At 42.8% G+C, this 20196-nt stretch overlaps 1 protein-coding gene across 1 annotated transcript in view; it reads left to right on the top strand.

Annotated features, from left to right (window-relative positions):
• LOC147674083 (transcription initiation factor TFIID subunit 4B-like) overlaps positions 1–20196 on the top strand; it is a 1347443-nt gene that overhangs the window by 264458 nt on the left and 1062789 nt on the right. The window contains exon 6 of the mRNA XM_086945146.1: positions 2588–2677. Coding sequence (XP_086801272.1) covers positions 2588–2677 — 90 coding nt within the window. The remainder of the gene's footprint in view (positions 1–2587; positions 2678–20196) is intronic.

Genomic DNA, 20196 nt, shown 5'->3' with positions numbered 1-20196 from the left:
ACCTTGGCTGCCTTTAGGCTATTATATATTGTTTTCTATTTTGGACACTATATGCTAATTTGAATAGGTTTTCTACACTTGTTTATGCTCTTAAAAAAGCAGAATTATAAACGTTTGCCATGCAATGTTATCCAATGTTCTTTTAGATCGATATAGTTTGTGGCTGGATTTCAGATGCTGGGCATGATTTTCTTAAAAACCTTGTGGTCATTTAGTAGGTGCACATGTAAGGGGGCTAGACTTTGAGAGAGGTGAGCAGCTGCCAGAAAACATTTTAAGCCTCATGGCAAATCTGATTCTTTTTTTACATTACAGCTGCAAGTCTTGCGAGGGCTGTCCTAGACGCCGTCTGGATGTAAAGAGTTGTGGGGTCTGAATGCTATCAATAACTTTTGAGGTTATGGGCTGAGGGCTACCAATGTAGTATTCCATGCCTCTAGGGCCCTAGTGCTGTATTTAACATGCAAGGTGGCTGAATCCAGCTCATAAAGCCACACCAGTGAGAAGATCCTGGCATGAGGGTTATTGTGTATTAAAATGGTGACATGGAAAGTAAGTAGCAACCCTGGCAGAGGAGGAGGCTACCACAGAGGCGAGGAAGCAGTAGGGCCAACTTTGCTTCTTTCCTCGCCAATTGCTTGTCTTATTGGCGAGGGAAGAAGAGCAGAAAGATGGTAATTTATATTGCACTTTCTAGTTGGAAAATAGAACCCTGAAAAGTAAGGCTGCATCTAAAAGAAATATACCTCAAATTCTCTTTACCTCTGTGCTTCAGCTACTTAGAAATTGCCCGGTAATGAATAAGTGGCTCTAGAAGTAAGTACACGTTTTTCTCTGAAGTAATAAGCTGTAGAAGGCTTCATCTACACCGACAGGTGACAGCACATACGATATGGCTATTGCACTTAATCAGTATTTCCATGAGCACCCCTTGACACAGTTCATATCCATTGATTCGAGTATGAATGCTTAAAATTCCATGTTCACTAATACTGCTTTAGCCAGAGCTTACAGTTCCAACTATTAGGCCCAGCTCTATTATTGGAAAAAAGTGAACTGGCAAATCCATTTTTCTTCCTATGCAGTCCGAGAGGAATTTACCCATGTAGATTGTAAATTCAGCATATGTCTGATGGTCATGGGAATGGTACATCATGACTTCCCGATGAATTCTGCATTTATCAGAAACCTGACCTCTTGAATCTTGATTTATTCTTAAGTTTACTCCTTACACAAAAAAACATGGCAGTGAATCGATAACATTATGTAACTGATATTCCACTTATATATTAATTTACAGTTTGGTGTTCGTTGTGTACTCTCAACCTTAAGTACTGTTATTCTTAGGCAGAAGAGTTTGAAAGAGTTATATTGGAATCATACTTTTGAAAGAACTTAAGAGGGCTTTGAGACACACACATTAAGTTTGGTTTATGCACAGTAATACATGGGTTGATGGTGAACTTTGTTATGTAAAGATAACAAGCCCAAAATAAATCCTCTCTCAGTAAGTATTTCTTTGAGTCTTGCTTAGAAAAACCCGACTGTCTATATGGATAAAAAGATCTCATGATGATCATCAAGCTGTTAAAGAAGAAGCAGATCAAGGGGAATTTATGGACATTTCCCCATGTGTACGGGATACTGCAGAGCTTCAATAAACAGAATTACTTGAATGTTCTTCCATGCAGTCCTGAAATATGATTCGAAGAGGTCAGGTTTATGATAACATTTCTGAGAATAATTCCAAGGGGGAAAGTCTAGTGAAGGAGTTTGTGCACTAAGGCAAGTAGAGGCTTGTTACGCCCAAAGATCCTGAAAACCTGGAATGACAAAACTCAACACTTTTTCAATAGGGATAAACCGTCTGAATAATTAAAAGTATGCTAGTACTAGACCTCCCTCTCTACTAAAATGCTCCCTCAAATAACCTACCGGCTTGAGGAAACCTATAGCAAACTGGTTGGAGCTAGTCTCTGGGAAATAGTGGCAGGGTGAAATAAAGATTAGGAGCAGTGCGAGTGATTTAGGGATCATCTGAAGAATCATTTAAAAGTGAGGCTGCCAAGAAAACTGTGGTCTGAAACAGCAATGGCTGCCATATGATGATCCAGCATCGGGGGGGGGGCTTTAAGTTATTCTAGGAGTCATCATCTGAAATTCATACATTTCTGTGGCTCTTATTCTCTCTTGTGGCGATTTGTAAATAACAGTGGGTTAAGGGACACAAACATTTAGCCAGATGTCTTATGAGAAAGCAGAAGGGTGACTTTCTTTACCTCAGAAGTGCATGTCTCAAAGAGTGCATGCCTCAAAGACAGGGCATGCAGGCATTTTAACTAATCACAGTTACACAGAAACTGACGTCAAAAGAACAGTAAGGAGCCCATCACCTTATAACACAAATTGCAGTCTCACAGATAGTTTGCATATCTTTAGATCAATTATGGGTAGACATCAAAATATGTCAACAAATACATTACATTGATGCAACTTCTGCGGGGTCTTTTTAGTCTTTGAGCGTTACTGCATGCTCTACATTAAGAAAATGAGAACAAATAACTAAAGCAAGGCATTTATGTTTTAGGATGCAAAGATTGACGCTGAAGAATTCACAAGTCGTCTGCAGTTGGAGCTGAAGTCTTCACCACAGCCATATTTAGTTCCATTTCTTAAGGTATTCTTTAACACATATTGAACATTTTGTCTTGTTTTTGGGGGGAACCCAGAATTGTCTGTACAGTTTGTCAATTCTATAATTCCCAGGACTTAATAGATAGAATCATTGATGGTTAGCAGTGAATAATGGATGTTTTTCACCCAGGGGTTCTGAGTAACATCAAATACAGGACAAGATTTAAGCTTGAGTAAGATGTTACTCAAAACCCCAAATCACTTAACTCGACTTTAAAATGCTATTGAGGGGCAGAGAAGTAGTGAGGTAGCCATAAATAACATGACCTCTCTTGCCTGACTCACATGTAAAACAAGCATTTGAAATGCAATAGGTCTCGCATTTATGCAAGTTTGAGCTATTGGCATTGTAAATGGCCATGCCTTTTATTTATATTTTGGTTTTTTAAACATAAATAAAAGGCATTGTCATTTACAATACCAATAGCTTAAACTCGTGTAAATGCGAGACCTTTTGCATTGCAAATGCTTGTATTATGTCCTCACCGGATTTTACACACTCTGGCTTGTGCCACTGTGGTTTCAGACGAGAGGCCAGGACTTGAATGGGAATGGAGCATGAGATAGCTAGCTCACTTCAGGACAGGACTGGGGAGACCCCGTGGTAGAGCAGTGTGTGCTGCCGCAGCCCATGGCGGTAACCGATTTCCAAATGTGAAGGGGCCCCATGGGAATTGAGAATGTTAAAAACAAAAAATAATAAACAAGAGTAGGAAGAGGTCAAGGGACCACTGCCTGCTCTTACAAAATGAAACCTTTCATTTTCTTTTTCAAAACACAACCACTTTACTTTGAAGGACAACATGCTACTTTAATTTTAAAAAAATGTATAGATCGATGTATTAAAAATCAATAACAGACATGGTGGCTTGAGGACTACACAGGGTACCCCCCCCCTGTGATGGCAGAGATTCCTAATGGGTCACAAATTCCAACCAACCACAAAAATTCATGAGGTAGTTCGGTTTGCAAACTACCAGGATGAATTATCTGGGAATAGACCAAATTCTTACATTAGGAATACCGATTTCCTATTTGCAATTCAGAGATAATCACAATTAGGAAATTAGCATTCCTAATGTTTGTTAGTTTGACCTAACTCTTCTGCAGTGGGAGATCCATCCAGCAAGCCATATGGAGGAAATTAACCGGAGAGTTCAGCAACCCAGCTTACTGATATAAAGGCCCACCTGCTATAACAAAACATCAAAAGAATGTAGACTTCAGCAAAAAAAAAAAAAGTTGTGAAACAAAGCCAAGTTTAGGACTATGTGCTGAAATGGACATTAGTCAAACCTAAATAGTCCTTAAGCGAAATTCTAAGACAGTTCCTGGACTCGAAGAGAATTCCACTGCTTGGTTCAGGCTTGCAAAAAAAATGTCAGCTCCATTCTCAACTCACTCCTCCACAAAACGTCTTAACGGCAGCTGACCATCCGCAATAAAAGCAACACTTACATACCTTTGACGATCGAGGCATCTCAACGAAAGACAGGCTGTAGGTACACTGGTGTTCATTCTAACCAAGAATGAGGCCACTGACCTTACAATGCTTGAAGCACTAAGATGAGACAGTTAATAAAGGACGTGTCAAGCTGGGCATTCACGTTCTGGCCACTGGAGCCAAGACGTCAAGACGGTATGCAATTATGTACGAGAGGGAAAACTCAGAGCAGGCACCTACTTAACTGGTTTATCACACACCAAAATGCACACTAGGAGGCTACTAGATATTTCAGATTCCCATAAGCCACAAGTACCTATGTTGCAAGCTTTCAAATTTCACACTTGCATTGTTTATCAGGAATCTTGAACAACATCAAAGGCATCATGCCCCCAATTACTCAAATTCTACAGGAGCAAGCCAGAAACCTCGTCGCCCCTATAGGTTCTGTGTTTGTTTCCTTTAATGCACAGCTGACAAATTAGGAATTCGACAATCCTCTGCTAACGGACAGGGGTTAACGAGATAAAAAGGTATAATTGGCGGGTCAAACCAAAGGACCGAAGAAATAAATAATAATTGTGCAGGAATGTGGACATTGAGAGTCCTTGCATTTGTGCATGCTCTGTATTATATTATTCTAAAGCACGGGAGACCCTTTGTATCGTCAGCTAGTGAATAGTTTGAAAGCTGTGAGCTGAAAAAGGGGAATTTCGATCACAAAGTGCTCCAAGCTGGCAACCATCTGAGCTAAATCAATCAATCAATCAATTATTGCATTTATATAGCGCACTACTCACCCAGAGGGTCTCAAGGCGCTGGGGGAGTGGGGTCCGCTACTGCTCGAACAGCCAGGTCTTGAGTTGCTTCCTGAAGGCGAGGTGGTCCTGGGTCAGGCGGAGGTGGCTCCGCTAGCTTTTAGTTATGCAGCACAGGCGGATACAAACAGGATATCCTGGTCTGTGGAAGTCTCTTACCCTACAATGGTACTGCACGAACGCCGCAGGCGTGACCCTCTGTGCTATATTTGAAGTGTCAATAAAATGTACAGCGGTGGTATTACTGCACTGTATATACTAAAGTAGATGGCTGCCGGATGTGCACGTGACAACTTTACATATGCAACTGTGTGTGGACTGTTGTGCTTCTGAAATTTGGTGCACATGACACAGGCAAATTCCTAAGCCTCGCTGGAGCCTGTTTCAAACCAAACAAATTCACGAGATAACGAACAAGCTCTTGGCATTGCTGTGGGGAGGGGGGAGGAGAAATGCGAGACACGGCCTGGCAGCCGTGAAAATTGTGAAGCAGGGGCGGGGGAGGAGAAATGGGAGACACGGCCTGGCGGCTGTGAAGTGTGAAGTAGTGGGCGGGGGAGCGGAGCCCTTTGAAGTGAAGCTCTCGGAGGCTGGCAGCTCTGGAGCGAGGGAAAAGCGCATGCTTGTGTTCACGTGAACTTTTTGAAATCCGCCCGATGGTTTGAGAACTTATTTTGCCCACTATAATTCTCCCCTATCCATTCCTTGCGGAATGGAATAGGCGAGACCTAAAAAATAAGAATACGATTGAAAAAACCTGGTCGCCTATCATCCCACCACCCTCTGTGTACTCCCACCCATATACAAATTAAATGAATACCCTCATTAATTGTCCATGATACGCTGTTAGTGGTAAGTGTTTGCTGTGATGTATTTTTAGTGGCCTGTCAAGGCGGTGGGCTGTAATGTAATGTAACATTAAAAAATATGTAGAGTACAATTTTATGTTACAATAGAGATTTCTAACCGCAGAATCAACACCCAGTGAATTTACCCAGTTGAGAAACTGGATCTGGTAACTTTTTGCAAGCAATCCACATTGGCAGGTGGCATTGTGCGGCTCTGTATTGGATCCGTCCTGCCCTGGATGTATTGTCGGGCCCACATATTTCTGCTTCCAACGGAGCATGAAGTCAGTTCCTTTCTCTCAGTGCCGTGTGACATGGATCTGTAGCTTCTCAAACCCAGCCTTCTGGCAGAATATTCCCCTCTAATCTTTGTGTGTAGTCCTGTCTCCTCTAAAACTACAGGGTTTAGGCAGTGTCTGGATTGTCCCCAACAAATATCCGTTACTAACACCCACAACATCTGTCTGTGGTTTCTCGTATCCAAACACGACTGAACGTTTTGTAAGTACTATGCAAAAATGAATTGCAAGGCCATCTGCGATTGTGAAGCAAAACTTGCCATTGCAAACTCTGCAAGAAGTTTTAAAAAACGACCTGGTCGAAGGTGAGGGCACAGACGCGCCCCAATGACTGGTAGTTATCGAAGTCATGGAGCTTAGGTAGGTCGAAAAAGCACAAGAGACTCAAACATGTGTCTCCATTGTGCCGTTACTCCCACCATTTGGAGTCCTGTCATCCCAGGCACCCCTATGCCATGGAAATGCTACCTCATTTAGTAAACAATTTCAACATTGATGCTGATCCACGCTGACCTACTGGGCCATTAACGACACCACAGCAACTTTGAGAACTGAAACAGGCTTTAGACACCATTTTTGGTACTCTACAGGATTCCTCTGGGGTGCCTCCAGGCCCCAAGGATTCAAGGTGGTCTCCAGTCAGGTAAACACAGGTGGATCTCTCCCGGACTTCAACTGCGCTAATCTGTCTCGGGTGACCCCTTCCTTGAGCATGACACCACCAACTCAGGCTGCAGCCCAATTTCCGATGATGTCCCTGGTGCCAACATTGAAACAGTTGGTCCTAGCACCGGCAGCAGAAGTGAACTTGACAGCTTTATTGGATTTGGAAACCAATTTTTACTCCAAGACAATGCCAATATGCCTTTTAAAACGCAGAGAAGTACTCTGCTCACCATGATGATGAAGACGATTTCAACATTTAAAGTGATAAACACACACTAGGAACCAGAAGGGAGGGAGCATTTAACCCTTTCGATGCTGATGACGAGCTCAGCTCGTCATCACCCACGGGTGTCGTGTGCTGATGACGAGCTGAGCTCGTCATGGAAACAGCAAAATGGTAATTCCCAGCACAGGAGGGGGAAAACGCCTAGCAGCCAAGGTGTTAAAGACCCAATCTACATCAATCCCAATCACAAATTAAACCCAAACATGGACGTGGAAGGTCTGTACTTGGCAACCAACTACTTAGTCCTGCTTCAAAGGTGTAGGTCTTTTTTAAATTAAGAAAAAAATTAAAAACAAAAAAATTATAATTTACGTTTGAAACCCTTCATCCAGCCTTGGTTGGCATGCTTTGTTACCGGGTTCCTTCTCCCACCACTAACGCACATAGTAGTGGTGTGGGCTATAACTTTTCTGAAAAAAGAGAGGAAAAGGAGGAGCACTTATATTTAGTAAATAAGAGGTTACCCACTGTGAGCTATATGGTGGTGGTGGGGATTAGCATAGTCTAATGCAGAGAAATGTGAAGAAAAAATTAAAAATGCTACTTTGTGGCCCTAACCCTAGTTTTAATGTGTGTCTCTGAGGAGCATATTAAAAACTTGACAGTGTGTGGCATTTTACCCCGTGCGTGACTATGAGGGTATAGCATTTTTCAGGACTTAATCTTTTAATCATATCACCTTGCAGGTAAAATGTGTGTTAAAAAACACAAAACAAACAGTAAGCATAAATTCAATGGTGCAAATGGTGCCCGATAATCAGTGTGGCTTTAACCATCGTTTTCAGCTTCTGTGAAAACAATCAAGAGACCAGACAAATGCAAAAAAGTTCAATATAGTGGCAAGACATGTTAGTCATAGTGCACAACTACATCCATGTATCTTGTCTTGTACGTTGTCACTGTGCTATCATTCAGCAAGGTGGAATACAGTAATGTATAAATTATAAACAGACACCCAACTGTGATGTTTCGTAAAAAAAGATAGCTTACCTGCAAAAGTCAAGTATACTAGCCTCAACTCGATAGCCTAAGACAGGGCTGCAAATTATATATGGAGATAAGAGTCTTTAAATGCTCCATTTCTGAGCTCCTGTGTGTTTGTTAGTTTAAGTACAGCCTCCTCTGGCTGTAGGTCTGATACTTTAGTTTTGCAATTCTCCTCTCCGTTCTTGACAGATCTTGGCTGCATTTGCATATACAGTATAACCATCATGTCTGACTCTATAGGACTAGGGTATGATGATGCTGGAGTAGAATAAATTTTGACAAATCCTAGCTTACTTGATTCACAAATTACACAGGCACGTTCACAAACAGATTACTGGCCAAAACTTTCCAATTTGAAAAAGCAGATAGACTGCATTACATTGAGCTATTCTGACTGAATATCTTAGAAGTAACATTTCACCTCAAGGCCTAATTGTTAAGAATGCCCTGCAACTCTTTTTCGAGAAGAAAGCATCCAAAAGCCACTTATCAGCAATAGCCTTGCACTGCACGAGAGATCTCATGATACTGATTATTAATATAGCTAAAGATGATGGCTGACCTTTTTGGTAATAGAAATTCAGATTCTGAAATAAAATTAATGCCACAGTTCGATCACACAATTGAAAAAAAAGAGGAGGTAAAACCATGATTAAGACCAAACAGTTAATTATGGATAAAAAGATTTCCAAACTCAAGAAAGATATTTTCCGCTTCTCTACTGAAAAGGTGTATACTTATTTCAAGATGATTTCCAGGCCCCAGAGTGTATGGGAAAGAGAAGAGGAAAAGGCTGGATAAAAAAACATAGATGATTGGACATCCAAGGACTGGATCAGTAGTTATGAATCCACTAATGGCTTAAGGACCGGACCAAGCTCCCCTCATATGAAAGGACCACACTGCTTAAGACTCGTGCCAGGTTTGTAAGCCGCAACCATGGGGATTTTCGGTACCTCCATTTCAACCCCACTTCTTTCCAGGACAACAAAGGATGCCTTTTTTAGGACAGGGCTCTAAAAGATCTAGAAGGAAAAGAAGTGGGTCTAAGCGAGGGCATTGGAGCCCCACACTGCCTCCTTGCCAGACCGGGGGCATGACCAAAGAAGCAACACTGTAGACCAGTAACAAGACAAATTGATTGTTAATTTGGGCAACTACGGTCTTACCGAAGAGTAATTGACAATTCTCAACAGAGGACTCCGTTTTGTACCTGCCAATCTTGGGGATGATTTTACCATCAAGAAAGAGCTCACTCAGTTCTTTAGGGAGATCCGCCTCAGATTTTTCTTTCATCGATTTTTGGTGAAAGATGCACAGGAGGGGCAGATTTCAACAGGTGTCTAAGGAAGAAATCCAATTTCAAACCTCCTCTGTTCATATTACAACCAGAGGTTTTAACCTTTGAAAAGGCTGTACTTAAGGACGTTGACAAACTCAAAGAAGTCGTAAGAAGACCCTTTCACAACATCACAAATTGGGAACAAAAATTGTCAAAATTCGCCTCTGACTCCACTATTGTCCTCTCCGTAGCTTACATGGCAGAGTGCCTTAGGCAGTTACAGAATACTAATACTTACTTGCCTCTAAAACAGGATCCTACTAAAAGATTGCAGAAGATTTGTGCACATGTCGAGGAAGCAAAATAGTTGGAGTGGATCACTGCGAAAGAAGCAGATTTTCTTAAGCTAGACTATCCCAGGCAACCTTATTTGTATATACTGCTGAAAATTCATGAACCTCAATGACCTCCACCAAGCAGACCCATTGTGTCTGAGATTGGCTCCCTTCTTGAACCTCTATCCCAATTTACCGATTTTTTTTGTTTAGTTCTCAAAATGCCATCCTACCTTCAGGACACTAAACGTATCCTTAAGATCTTCAAGGATATTACTTTCAACCGCAAGAGGATTTTCTTATGAGTTTGGATGTGGAGTCCCTTTATACTTGCATCTCGCAAGATGAAACATTAAGGGCTGTGAAAAACTTGCTGAAAGAAGAACCACCGGTTTCCTAGTGCTCCCATCTTGTTTAACATGAAGTGTGCATCTAGCCATGATAGCCATCTAGCCATGAAACCATTCCAGTTCTTCCAGGATCAACTATACTTTCAGGTATCCGGGACTTCGATGGGCAGCACATTTGCCCCTAGAATGGCAAATTTGTTAATGCACGTCTTTAAATGTACACATATTTTCATGTAAGGAAATTCCTATGACAGCCTTTTGAAATTCTGGATATGTTCCTTTGAGAACATGCTTGTCGTATTGACTGGAGATATGAAAGAAATCCCCACCTTTTTGCAGTGGCTTAATGGTAGAAATATCTCTCTCAAACACACGTAAGTATAGCAAAGAAAAAATACCTTTTTGTGATCTCCTGCTACACCCTAAGGTTGGACAAATATAGTCTGAGTTGTATGGGACCTGATAGGAAAGAACCCTCTCTTACGCTTTGATAGTTACCATCCCATGTCCCTCCAGGATAATTTACCTATAGGTCTGTCCCTCAGAATAAGGCGAAATTGAGCAGAAACAAGTAATTGCCGGATTCATGCTGCTGCTTTAAGTAGACAACTAGCAGAGAGGCAGTATGGGGAGAGGATGTAGCCTTACAGCTAGAGTGGTCAACCTCGAAGCTGGGGAACTGGGTCAGAGTTTTGGCAACGATGCTCAACATCCTGTGATTCTAGGCAAATCACTTAGTCTCTCTGTGCCTAACAAAAATGGAAGGGGGCCATCTGTAACGAAATTGGTGCTCATGTAAAGTTCTCTGATACCTGACATCCTTGGGCCTAGTTTGCGCTATATAAAACTCTAAAAAAGATTTTTTTTTAAATCCCACATATCTGATCTAAAGAGCAGCTAAGCAGACCCACAATAACAAATAGGATGTCCTACTACGGCCGGCCAACAAACAGTTAATTTGTGTAAGCACTTTCTGCAGTCTCTCAACTTGCATTCAGAAATCAATCTGGAATAAATGGAAAATATTGAACACTGGTTCAGTGCAGTTAGCACCGCCTATGTTTGCCTTTCAGTGTGGCCTCACTGGTTCAGTGCAGTTAGCACCTCCTATGTTTGCCTTTCAGTGTGGCCTCAATCTAAAGGCCAGCTAGTACACACAAGATTGCCTGAAAAAAAGTTTTCTCCATAATATGGAACAATAATGGGTATATGGGGTTGAGACCCATATTAGAGGGCTTAATAATTAAATCCCTGGGAACATATTGGTCTGACCCCCAGTTCCTGTAGCTAGTTAAAAATGATCACTCTGGCTCAGGTTTTGTCTGCCCTATACCCCAGAGACTGAATCGTAGCGCTGTAATTGCAGGACGCCTATTTTCACATTCCCGCCCTGCCTGCCCATCAGCGCTACTCGTGGTTCACGGTAGACCACAAGCACTTTCAGTTCACAGTGCTCCCCTTTGGCTGTACTAGCACCCCTCAAGTGTTTACCAAGGTGGTGGATGTGGTCACATCTCATCTGCGCAGATCAGGGGTGCCTTTCTTCCCTATCTTGACGACTGGCTGCTGAAGGCGATCTTGCCCCAGACTGTCCTCTCCCACCTCCAGATTACGGCGAGTTTCCTGGTTTCGCTGGTGTTCACTATCAATGTGGAGAAGTCACACCTGACTCCCTCTCGGATGCTCCATTTCATCTGAGCTGTTCTGGATACAGTGCAGTTTCAGGTCAATCCTCCTGATTGGAGAGTCTAGGATATTCAGGCTATGATTCAAATGTTTCAGCCTCTAGCTTTGATTTCGGTGACTTACTTTGAGGCTGCTTGGTCTCATGACCGCCTACATCTTGCCATTGACACGTGACAGATGGCATATGAGGGCTCTGCAAGGGACCAGAAGTTCCAGTGGGTGCTGCATCAGGGGAATCTCTCCGACATGGTTCAGATCTCAAAGGGAACTGCACAGGATCTGCAGTGGTGGCAGACCAACCGTGATTAAGTCAGAGGCAGGATTCCTACTATACTAAAAAGAAGTATAGTGTGCACAGAGTCCAGTGAGTCCCCAAATGAATGTTAGAGGTTAAAGTAGATATCTTACTCTCAATTTAGTGGTAGTTGTGTGAATGCATTTGGTGTATATACTCCTACAAGGCAGGAACACACACTCAAAGACTGACTCCAGGCCAATGTTTGTAGAAAATATTACTTTCGTTACTTTTATTTCTAGGAACCAAGTTGAACTCCGTTACAGGTAAGCAGACTTTTATGCAATACTTTAAGATTACTGGCAAGATGTTCGTATAGCATTAAACAATACTTTTACATGTGCATGAACTGTTTTCAGTACAGAAAAAGATACTTTATATTCAGGATCGGACTTAGTACAATACAGTTTGAGACCAATGCAATCCTAGGAGAAAAAGACAGGTAAGTAAACGGTTTTCAGATTGTCTCCGGGGGTTTTGGTCAACCCTGAGTAAGGGTTGACCATGGTAGGTATTGCACCACCAGCTGTATGGGGCAGCCAGTTGCAAGGTCACTAGTCCTAATGTTATCCGAAGGAGGCTGGGGGAACCTCGAAGAGAATGTTGCACTTTACAACTCGTGGTTTTACCTCGTGGTAGGTAACAACGCGGTCGTTACAACTACCGCTTTGTTATCACACATGGCATTACATCGCAAATCTCTTCAACGACTTGTGCTAGGTGGTGTGCTGGACTTAGGAAAAGTATAAATTACTATTCCTACTCCAGTTAGCGCAACAGCAGGGAATGTGTTGGATTTAAAATCCAACACATTCCCTGGTGTTGCACGCCACCTAGCGCAAGTTGTTGAAGCATCTTGGGATGTAAAGGCATGCATGGTAACAACGCAGTTGTTGTAACGACCGCATTGTTATGTACCTGCGTGGTAATGTCAGCGTTGTAAACACTGTGTTCGAGGCATATGAGCTGCAGATTGTACACTTAGCATTAGATTGCCACCTGGTGTTGGGCTCGGATGATTGCAGGTTGTTGTCTTCTTGGAGATGTCTTTGTAGTCACGATATAGGTGACTCCTCCCTTGGACAATACTGTGCATGGACATTGGCTCCATCCTTAGATTGTTTTTTTCCGCCACTGGGTTCGGATGAAAGTTTCTCCGCTCCGGCTAGAAAAACCTTTTCCAGCAACTTCGAAGCTCAAAACTTCCACAAACTTCAAGAAACTACCTTCGACATCGAAGACCAGGCTTTTCGACGAAATCGCTTCCATTCCGGTCATCGAAGTGGGCCGTTAGGCCTATCAACGCCGTGCGGCCTACACCACGTGGAAAGAACTCTGTTCAAGAAATGCCCGAAATGCCAGGCAAAATTCCCAAATAGCGATCATCACGAGGTTTGCAACCTCTGTCTATCGCCGGATCACACCGAGTCAACCTGCACAGCTTGTGCGTCCTTCCGATCGAAGAAGACCATCCGGGATCGGAGGGCCCGTCGACACGAGATGAGGAGATCAGCCCTAGCACCGGAGAATATCTTCGATGACGAGGTTCCGCTCGTCCCAGAAGAAGATGATTCGCCGGATCTCCAGATCATATCAGGGGCAGAGGACTCGGACGACTCAATTCCATCACGTCAACCCGTGAGTACCTCTGCCCCTGTACCCCATACACTGCCCAAGCCAAAGGCGAAGGTCAGCACTCCGCCCAAGGGGCCCAGTCGAGACCAAGCGCTCCCTCTTAAAGCCCAGACTTCGAGCTCGGCTCCGAGGAAGACAACTACGCCTTCAGGTGCTTCAGCACCGAGCAAACCACACGTGCCGATCCCACCACCTCCAACGGCACCGAGGCCAAAAGACTCTTCGGCACCGAAACCAAAAGACTCCTCGGTACCGAAACCGAAAGACTCTTCGACGCCAAAAGCGAAAAACCCTTAGGTACTGAAATCAAAAGATCCTTCGGCAGCACAAACTAAGGCAGTACCGAAAGAAGCTTCGCTCCGAAGCTGTCGACTTCCAAGGATAAAGATGGAAAGTCAGCTTCCACTCCGAAGACTTCCGCTCTGGTGACAACACCCACAAGGCTGGATCTCGAGGTTCCGAAGCCCACGGACAAGCCTGTCAAGCCGAAAGCAACACCTTTGGCACTAAAAACTTTGCCACAGGACACTGTAACACCTCCCAAGGCAAAACGTCAAAAACAACCTCTGTCGGACCCGAAAAAATCGACGCCGAAGAAGGTTGTAGAGGAAGAAGAGGCAGAATTGTTCAGACCAGATCCTAAACAAAAGAGGATCTACATAAACCCAAAGACTGGACATGTGGGTGCTATACCTCATAAGAAGAGACGAGCAGAAACACCACCTACACCTGTGGTTCCTGCCAAAAAAGGACTGTGCAACTTCCCCTATGCACCCTCCCTCTCCTGCATCTCCTTCCTCTCCTATCCCTCCTTACATTTCACCTCAAATCTCTCCTGTAGCCTATCCTGCATCCTCATATTCACCACAAAATGATGAGGAGTATGACTTAGGTGGTGGGGAGGATCCGAATGCAGACCCAAATACATATCCATTAGATTAGGATGTTTAAACTTTTCCACCTCATAATGTGCCTGATATCCCGGATCCACAGTTACACCCATCAAAGCCCTCTCCTCCAGAGGACAGCATTGGCTTGAATCACCTCTACACAGAGCTGCTATCTACCACAGTGTTACAATGCACTCTGATGACATTGAGGAGGATTTTCTGTTAGATACTTTTGAGCCATCACACAGATCCACTCACATTCTTCCCATGATCAAAGGAGTTATTAAGCATGCTCCAGAAATATTCAAAGATCCTGTACGTGCTAGGGTACTGAATCCAAGGATAAAAAATAAATATAGGCCTGCACCTTCTGACCCAACCTATATTAAGGGACATCCTCCTCTAGACTCCTTGGTGGTGTCCAATGCAAAAAAAAGAGCGAATTCACAAACGTCTGGTGAAACGCCCCCACCTGACAAGGAATCCAAAGTTATTGATGCGTCAGGTAAAAGCTACAAATATATGGTGCATTGCGAATACACAAGCCCTTCTCTCACGTTATGACAGGGCTCATTACGACCAATTAGAGACACTAATACAGCACCTTCCAGATCAGTATAAGGATCAGGCAACTTAGCTCATTCAAGAAGGCAAATTAATATCAAATGCCTCAATAAAATGTGCACTAGATGTCGGAGACACAGCTGCTAGAGCTGTAAATACTAGTGTGATACTCAGGAGACATGCATGGCTGCGCATTTCCGGGTTCAAAAAGAGGTGCAAACCACAATTTTGAACCAGCCTTTTAACCAAAACCAGTTATTTGGTCCAGAAGTAGACACTACACTGGAAAAAAAGAAAAAAGACACGGATACGGCAAAGTCAATGGGAGCTCTACAGTCCATCCAGACTAGAGGCTCTTTTCGTCGCTCCTTTTATAAAGGAGGCTCCAAGCAGACTGGAGCAGACACAGCAACATATTTCAATTCACAAACACAAACATCATCTAACAAAGGATATTTTAGAGGTGGATACAGGGGCAATAATAACAAGGGAAGAGGACGCGGTAACAGCAATCACTCCTCCTCCACAACTAAACAGTGACTTCCCTCTGCTCCCCCAACAGCATTCCACTCCTGTGGGGGGCATATTAACCCCTTCGATGCTGATGGCGAGCTCAGCTCGTCATCAGCCACGGGTGACGTGTGCGGATGACGAGCTGAGCTCGTCATGTAACGCGGTTATTTTAAAACAGCCGCACTGCGCAAAAATAACCGCAGCAGTGATGTGGTTAACACAGTTCCTGCCTGTCTGGAACTCCATTACAACGGACAGGTGGGTGAGACAGATTATCCAACATGGCTACTGCCTAGAACTTACAGCAACCCCCCCAAACATACCACCCAGGCAGCGTCCTATGTCTACAGATCACCTGACTCTGCTTCAACAGGAAGTCCTAGCACTTCTAAAAAAAGATGCTATTCAACTAGTCCCATTAGAGGAATAGGGGACGGGGGTTTACTCGCTGTATTTTCTAATTCCCAAAAAGGACGGGACAATGAGACCAATTCTCGACCTCAGGCCCCTCAACCATTACATACAATCAGATCATTTTCATATGATCACTCTGCAACAAGTGCTCCCACTGTTGCAACAAGGCGATTTCATTTCAACATTAGACCTAAAGGACGCCTATTTTCACATCCAAATATATCCTGCTCACAGGAAGTACCTACGGTTTGTAATACAAGGACAGCACTATCAGTTCAAAGTCCTTCCATTTGGTGTCACAACAGCTACACGGGTGTTCACGAAGTGCTTAGCAGTAGTAGCAGCACATCTCAGAAGACAACAGATACACGATTGGCTGATAAAAGCTAAACATTCCACCAATGTGTACAACACACTCCGCTGACAATTTAACTGTTGCACGACTTAGGGTTTACGAGTCGCACCTAGAGCCTTCGCACGTGCATCAGTATCTAGGAGCTACCATAAACACATCTACAGCTCTAGCGTATCCCAGTCCAGCCAAGATACAGAGCATTCAAGATACAGAAGATCTATATCGGCCAGCCTGACATCAAAATGGCGTCGATACAGGACACCTAGCATAGTAAAACGAGTGCCATCTGAGGATAATCTACAATAGAAGAATTATCACCCAAAAATAAAAGAAAGTAAAAAACTGAAATGAAAGGTAAAAAGGACAATGGGAAAACATAAGAGGGAAAGGTAGCTCACAGATCAGAGAAAGAGGACCAGTACTACACTAGAAAGAGAGAAAGACTCTTCAACACAAAAAGACTGCTAAGGTGGCAGACATCTTGAAAGTGCTGCCTAAAGAAGAACTGAAAAGGGGAGAAGGGCATACAGCCCTCAATCAATAAAAGATAATCAGACTCCATTACTGAAACATCCATAAATAAGCAAATAAAGATTTTGAAAGACTGAAGGTTACTATAAGGTCAATTCTAGCTAGTAATTAGACAAAATTAAATTGATACACTGTTATAAACATATATTCAATCTAAGATTCTCCTTACCAAGGAAAAAATGATAACAGACCACTACTTAGAGCGGGAAGGCGCGAACGCTCATACCATTAAATACCCAGCCAATCTGTCTAAGAACGCAGCCAAAAAGTTCAAACATAATCTATTAAGACAAAAACCGGACACGCTAATCCTGGACCCATCATATAGCAATGATAAAGGTACCATAGTAAATGATTTGATATTCTTCACTAGAAGAACAGCGATTTGGCGTAATACCTTCACAGAAATGCTTAACATAAAAAGTATAAAGAACATCCCACATGGCACTAAACTTATGAGCCAACCATCACATAGATGTAGAGCGAGACTATGCATAACGATATTTAAGAATGGTATAGTACTCTTACAAGCAACTGATAGCGAATTAAATAAATTTGACAAGATGTTCTCAACATTAAAAGGATGCGTAATAACGGCAGGACCCCAAACACACTTGACCACACAAGATAACACCATAGATCATCACAGAGTATCCAACTCAGACCGCATACCTGACTCAAACCAGCGGGATCCACTACCTTCATCACACCAAAGTGACATGAGCGGAACAAGAGGTCCCCAAACTAGGAATATTACAGCAAAAACACTTGTGGACAAAAAAGGTGCAAATACAGCCCGGAAAACTTCTCAGATGGAAGATCCAACACAACTTCCCAAGACCAGAAAGGACACAGGAAGTGTTGAGCTGGATACTCGAACTGCGAATGCCACCCGGAAATCATATCAGTGGAAAGATTCGACATCTATCGTCATTGACAGGTCATCACAGATGAGTAATACACCAAATGAGGAATCAGAAACAAATGTGATGGACAACAACAAGGATGTTCACGACATGGACAGAGGCGGAGCGAACTACCAAACTAAGGATGATTTAGAAGAAAACACAGATGCACACGACAAGGACAGAAGCGGAGGAGACAATCAAAGTAATATCAACATAGAAGACGACACGGCTGCCCACGACATGAACAGAAGTGGAGCAGACTACCAAACTACAGAGGATACAGGAGACAAAACGGCTGTCCACGACATGATCAGAGAAGGAGCTGACTTCCAAAGTAGTGACAAAAAGGGAAGACGTCCAATGAAGAGGTCAAGAATCAAAAGCGTGCACGCAAAACAAAGTTATAGAAGAAGGAAGACGAACGCACTTAACACCTCATTCCAAACTCGAAGAATAATCAAAGAGCTTCAAACTCAGATGGTCAGTATTCTAGCTTCGGTACAAGAAATGAAAAAGATGCTAGAAATCACTATGAGCACCCACAACAATGTCGAGTACATCAGAGAAGTTCTTCTTAAATCTCAAAAAGAAGATAATAAGATGGCATTACCACTATCAAACAGACAAAATCGACCTGACAGGAACCTCAACCATCTTACGGAAGAAGAAACTCTATCGTTACTTAGAGAATATGAGTCGTCTGACCCTACTGAAGGCGAAAAAATCATGACAATCCAGATCGATGCTAACAGAACTTCAAAACGAAAGGAAAACCAATCATAACAACCTAAAACAAGTACATCTAACTACGGAATCACATGTCACAAACACAAGGATAGCAGGGAAACCTTTAAAATGCCTACTCCTTAACTGTCGGTCGGCAGCAAAACATGCTTCTGACATAGCTGATCTCATATTAAACAAAGAAATAGATGTGACAATCCTGACGGAAACATGGCTATCGGAATCCTCGTCTCCTAGTATGGACCTACTAGTACCCCCACAGTATAATATCGTGAGACTCGATAGACAAAAAAAAAAGACAGGGGGTGGGGTTGCCTGCATTTACCGATCGGAAATAGAAGTCAAACATGTGCCATCAGAACAGATCGAAATCTGTGAACACCTAAATCTCAGGATTAGATCAGCAGATAATCAAATCTGCAACCTACATGCATTCTACCACCCGCCAGGCAATAATACCACCTTCATAGACAATTTAATGGAAATCATCACCACCGACTCCAATTCTGAAAACAATACCATTCTCCTGGGAGACTTTAACTTACACTGGAATGACAGCCAAGACAAACAAGTCAACGCTCTGAAAGACCTCCTAACGGAGTTAAATCTTAACCAAGTCTGCACAGAGCCAACACATGAAAAAGGAGCCACGCTGTATTGGATAATATCAAAAACTAACAATACCTCAATTATAGCAATTGAACCATGCGACTGGTCAGATCACCTTGCTTTCCTGATAAATAATATGAAAAAGAACAAGACGATACAACCTAAGAGACACAAGAAATGGCTGCGAGATACTAGAGATCCGAATATAACATTATTAGTGGAAAGCTGTGAGAAAAATCTGATTCCACCGAACAACTTGCAAAGTGTGGAGGAACTTACTGGACACTACACGGAAACAGTAACGAATATAGTTAACAACACAATGCCTCTGAAACTGAAAAGAGTCACAGAGAAGATAAAAAACCCATGGTTCACTGAGACTCTAAATGAAGAAAGGAGGAAACTAAGACTAGCGGAAAGAAGATGGAGACAACACCCAACATCGCCCGAACTGAAATCACTTAGAAGAACTAGAAGCGAATATAACAAAAAAATACTACACTCCAAAAAAGAATTTATCAGATCTGAGCTAGATAACGCCAAAAATAGACCACGGAAATTATTCGAGATACTGAAACAGCAATCCAATAAATTAGCTAAAACCGAGCAAGAAACCACAACAACGCAAATAAGCTGTGAAGAATTCGCAACTTTCTTCACAGACAAGGCCAACAATCTAGAAAGAGAGCTCGGGAAAGAGGCTGATAACATTGGCAATATGGTCAGACAAAACCTCAACAGCACCGTAGAAAACGCCCACGATAGGACAAAAAACAAGGCTCAATGGGTTAACTTCAAACCACTGGATCAAAGTACCATAGCCAAAACACTATCAGACATCAAACCCAACAACCACTATAGTGATTCTCTACCAGCTAAATGCGTCAGAGACATAAACCATATTGTGATTCCCATATGGACGAAAATAATAAACGCCTCCCTATCACAAGGGATCCTTCCAGACTGGTTAAAAACAGGTCAAGTCGTCCCTATCATCAAAAAACCAACGGCGGACCCAGCCGATCCAAATAACTTTCGCCCGG

Source organism: Lissotriton vulgaris, chromosome 12, assembly GCF_964263255.1.
Source record: "Lissotriton vulgaris chromosome 12, aLisVul1.2, whole genome shotgun sequence".
In the NCBI taxonomy this organism is placed as follows: Eukaryota; Metazoa; Chordata; class Amphibia; order Caudata; family Salamandridae; genus Lissotriton; species Lissotriton vulgaris.
The sequence above is the reverse complement of the archived record's forward strand: the minus strand, read 5'-3'. Positions and strand labels throughout refer to the sequence as shown.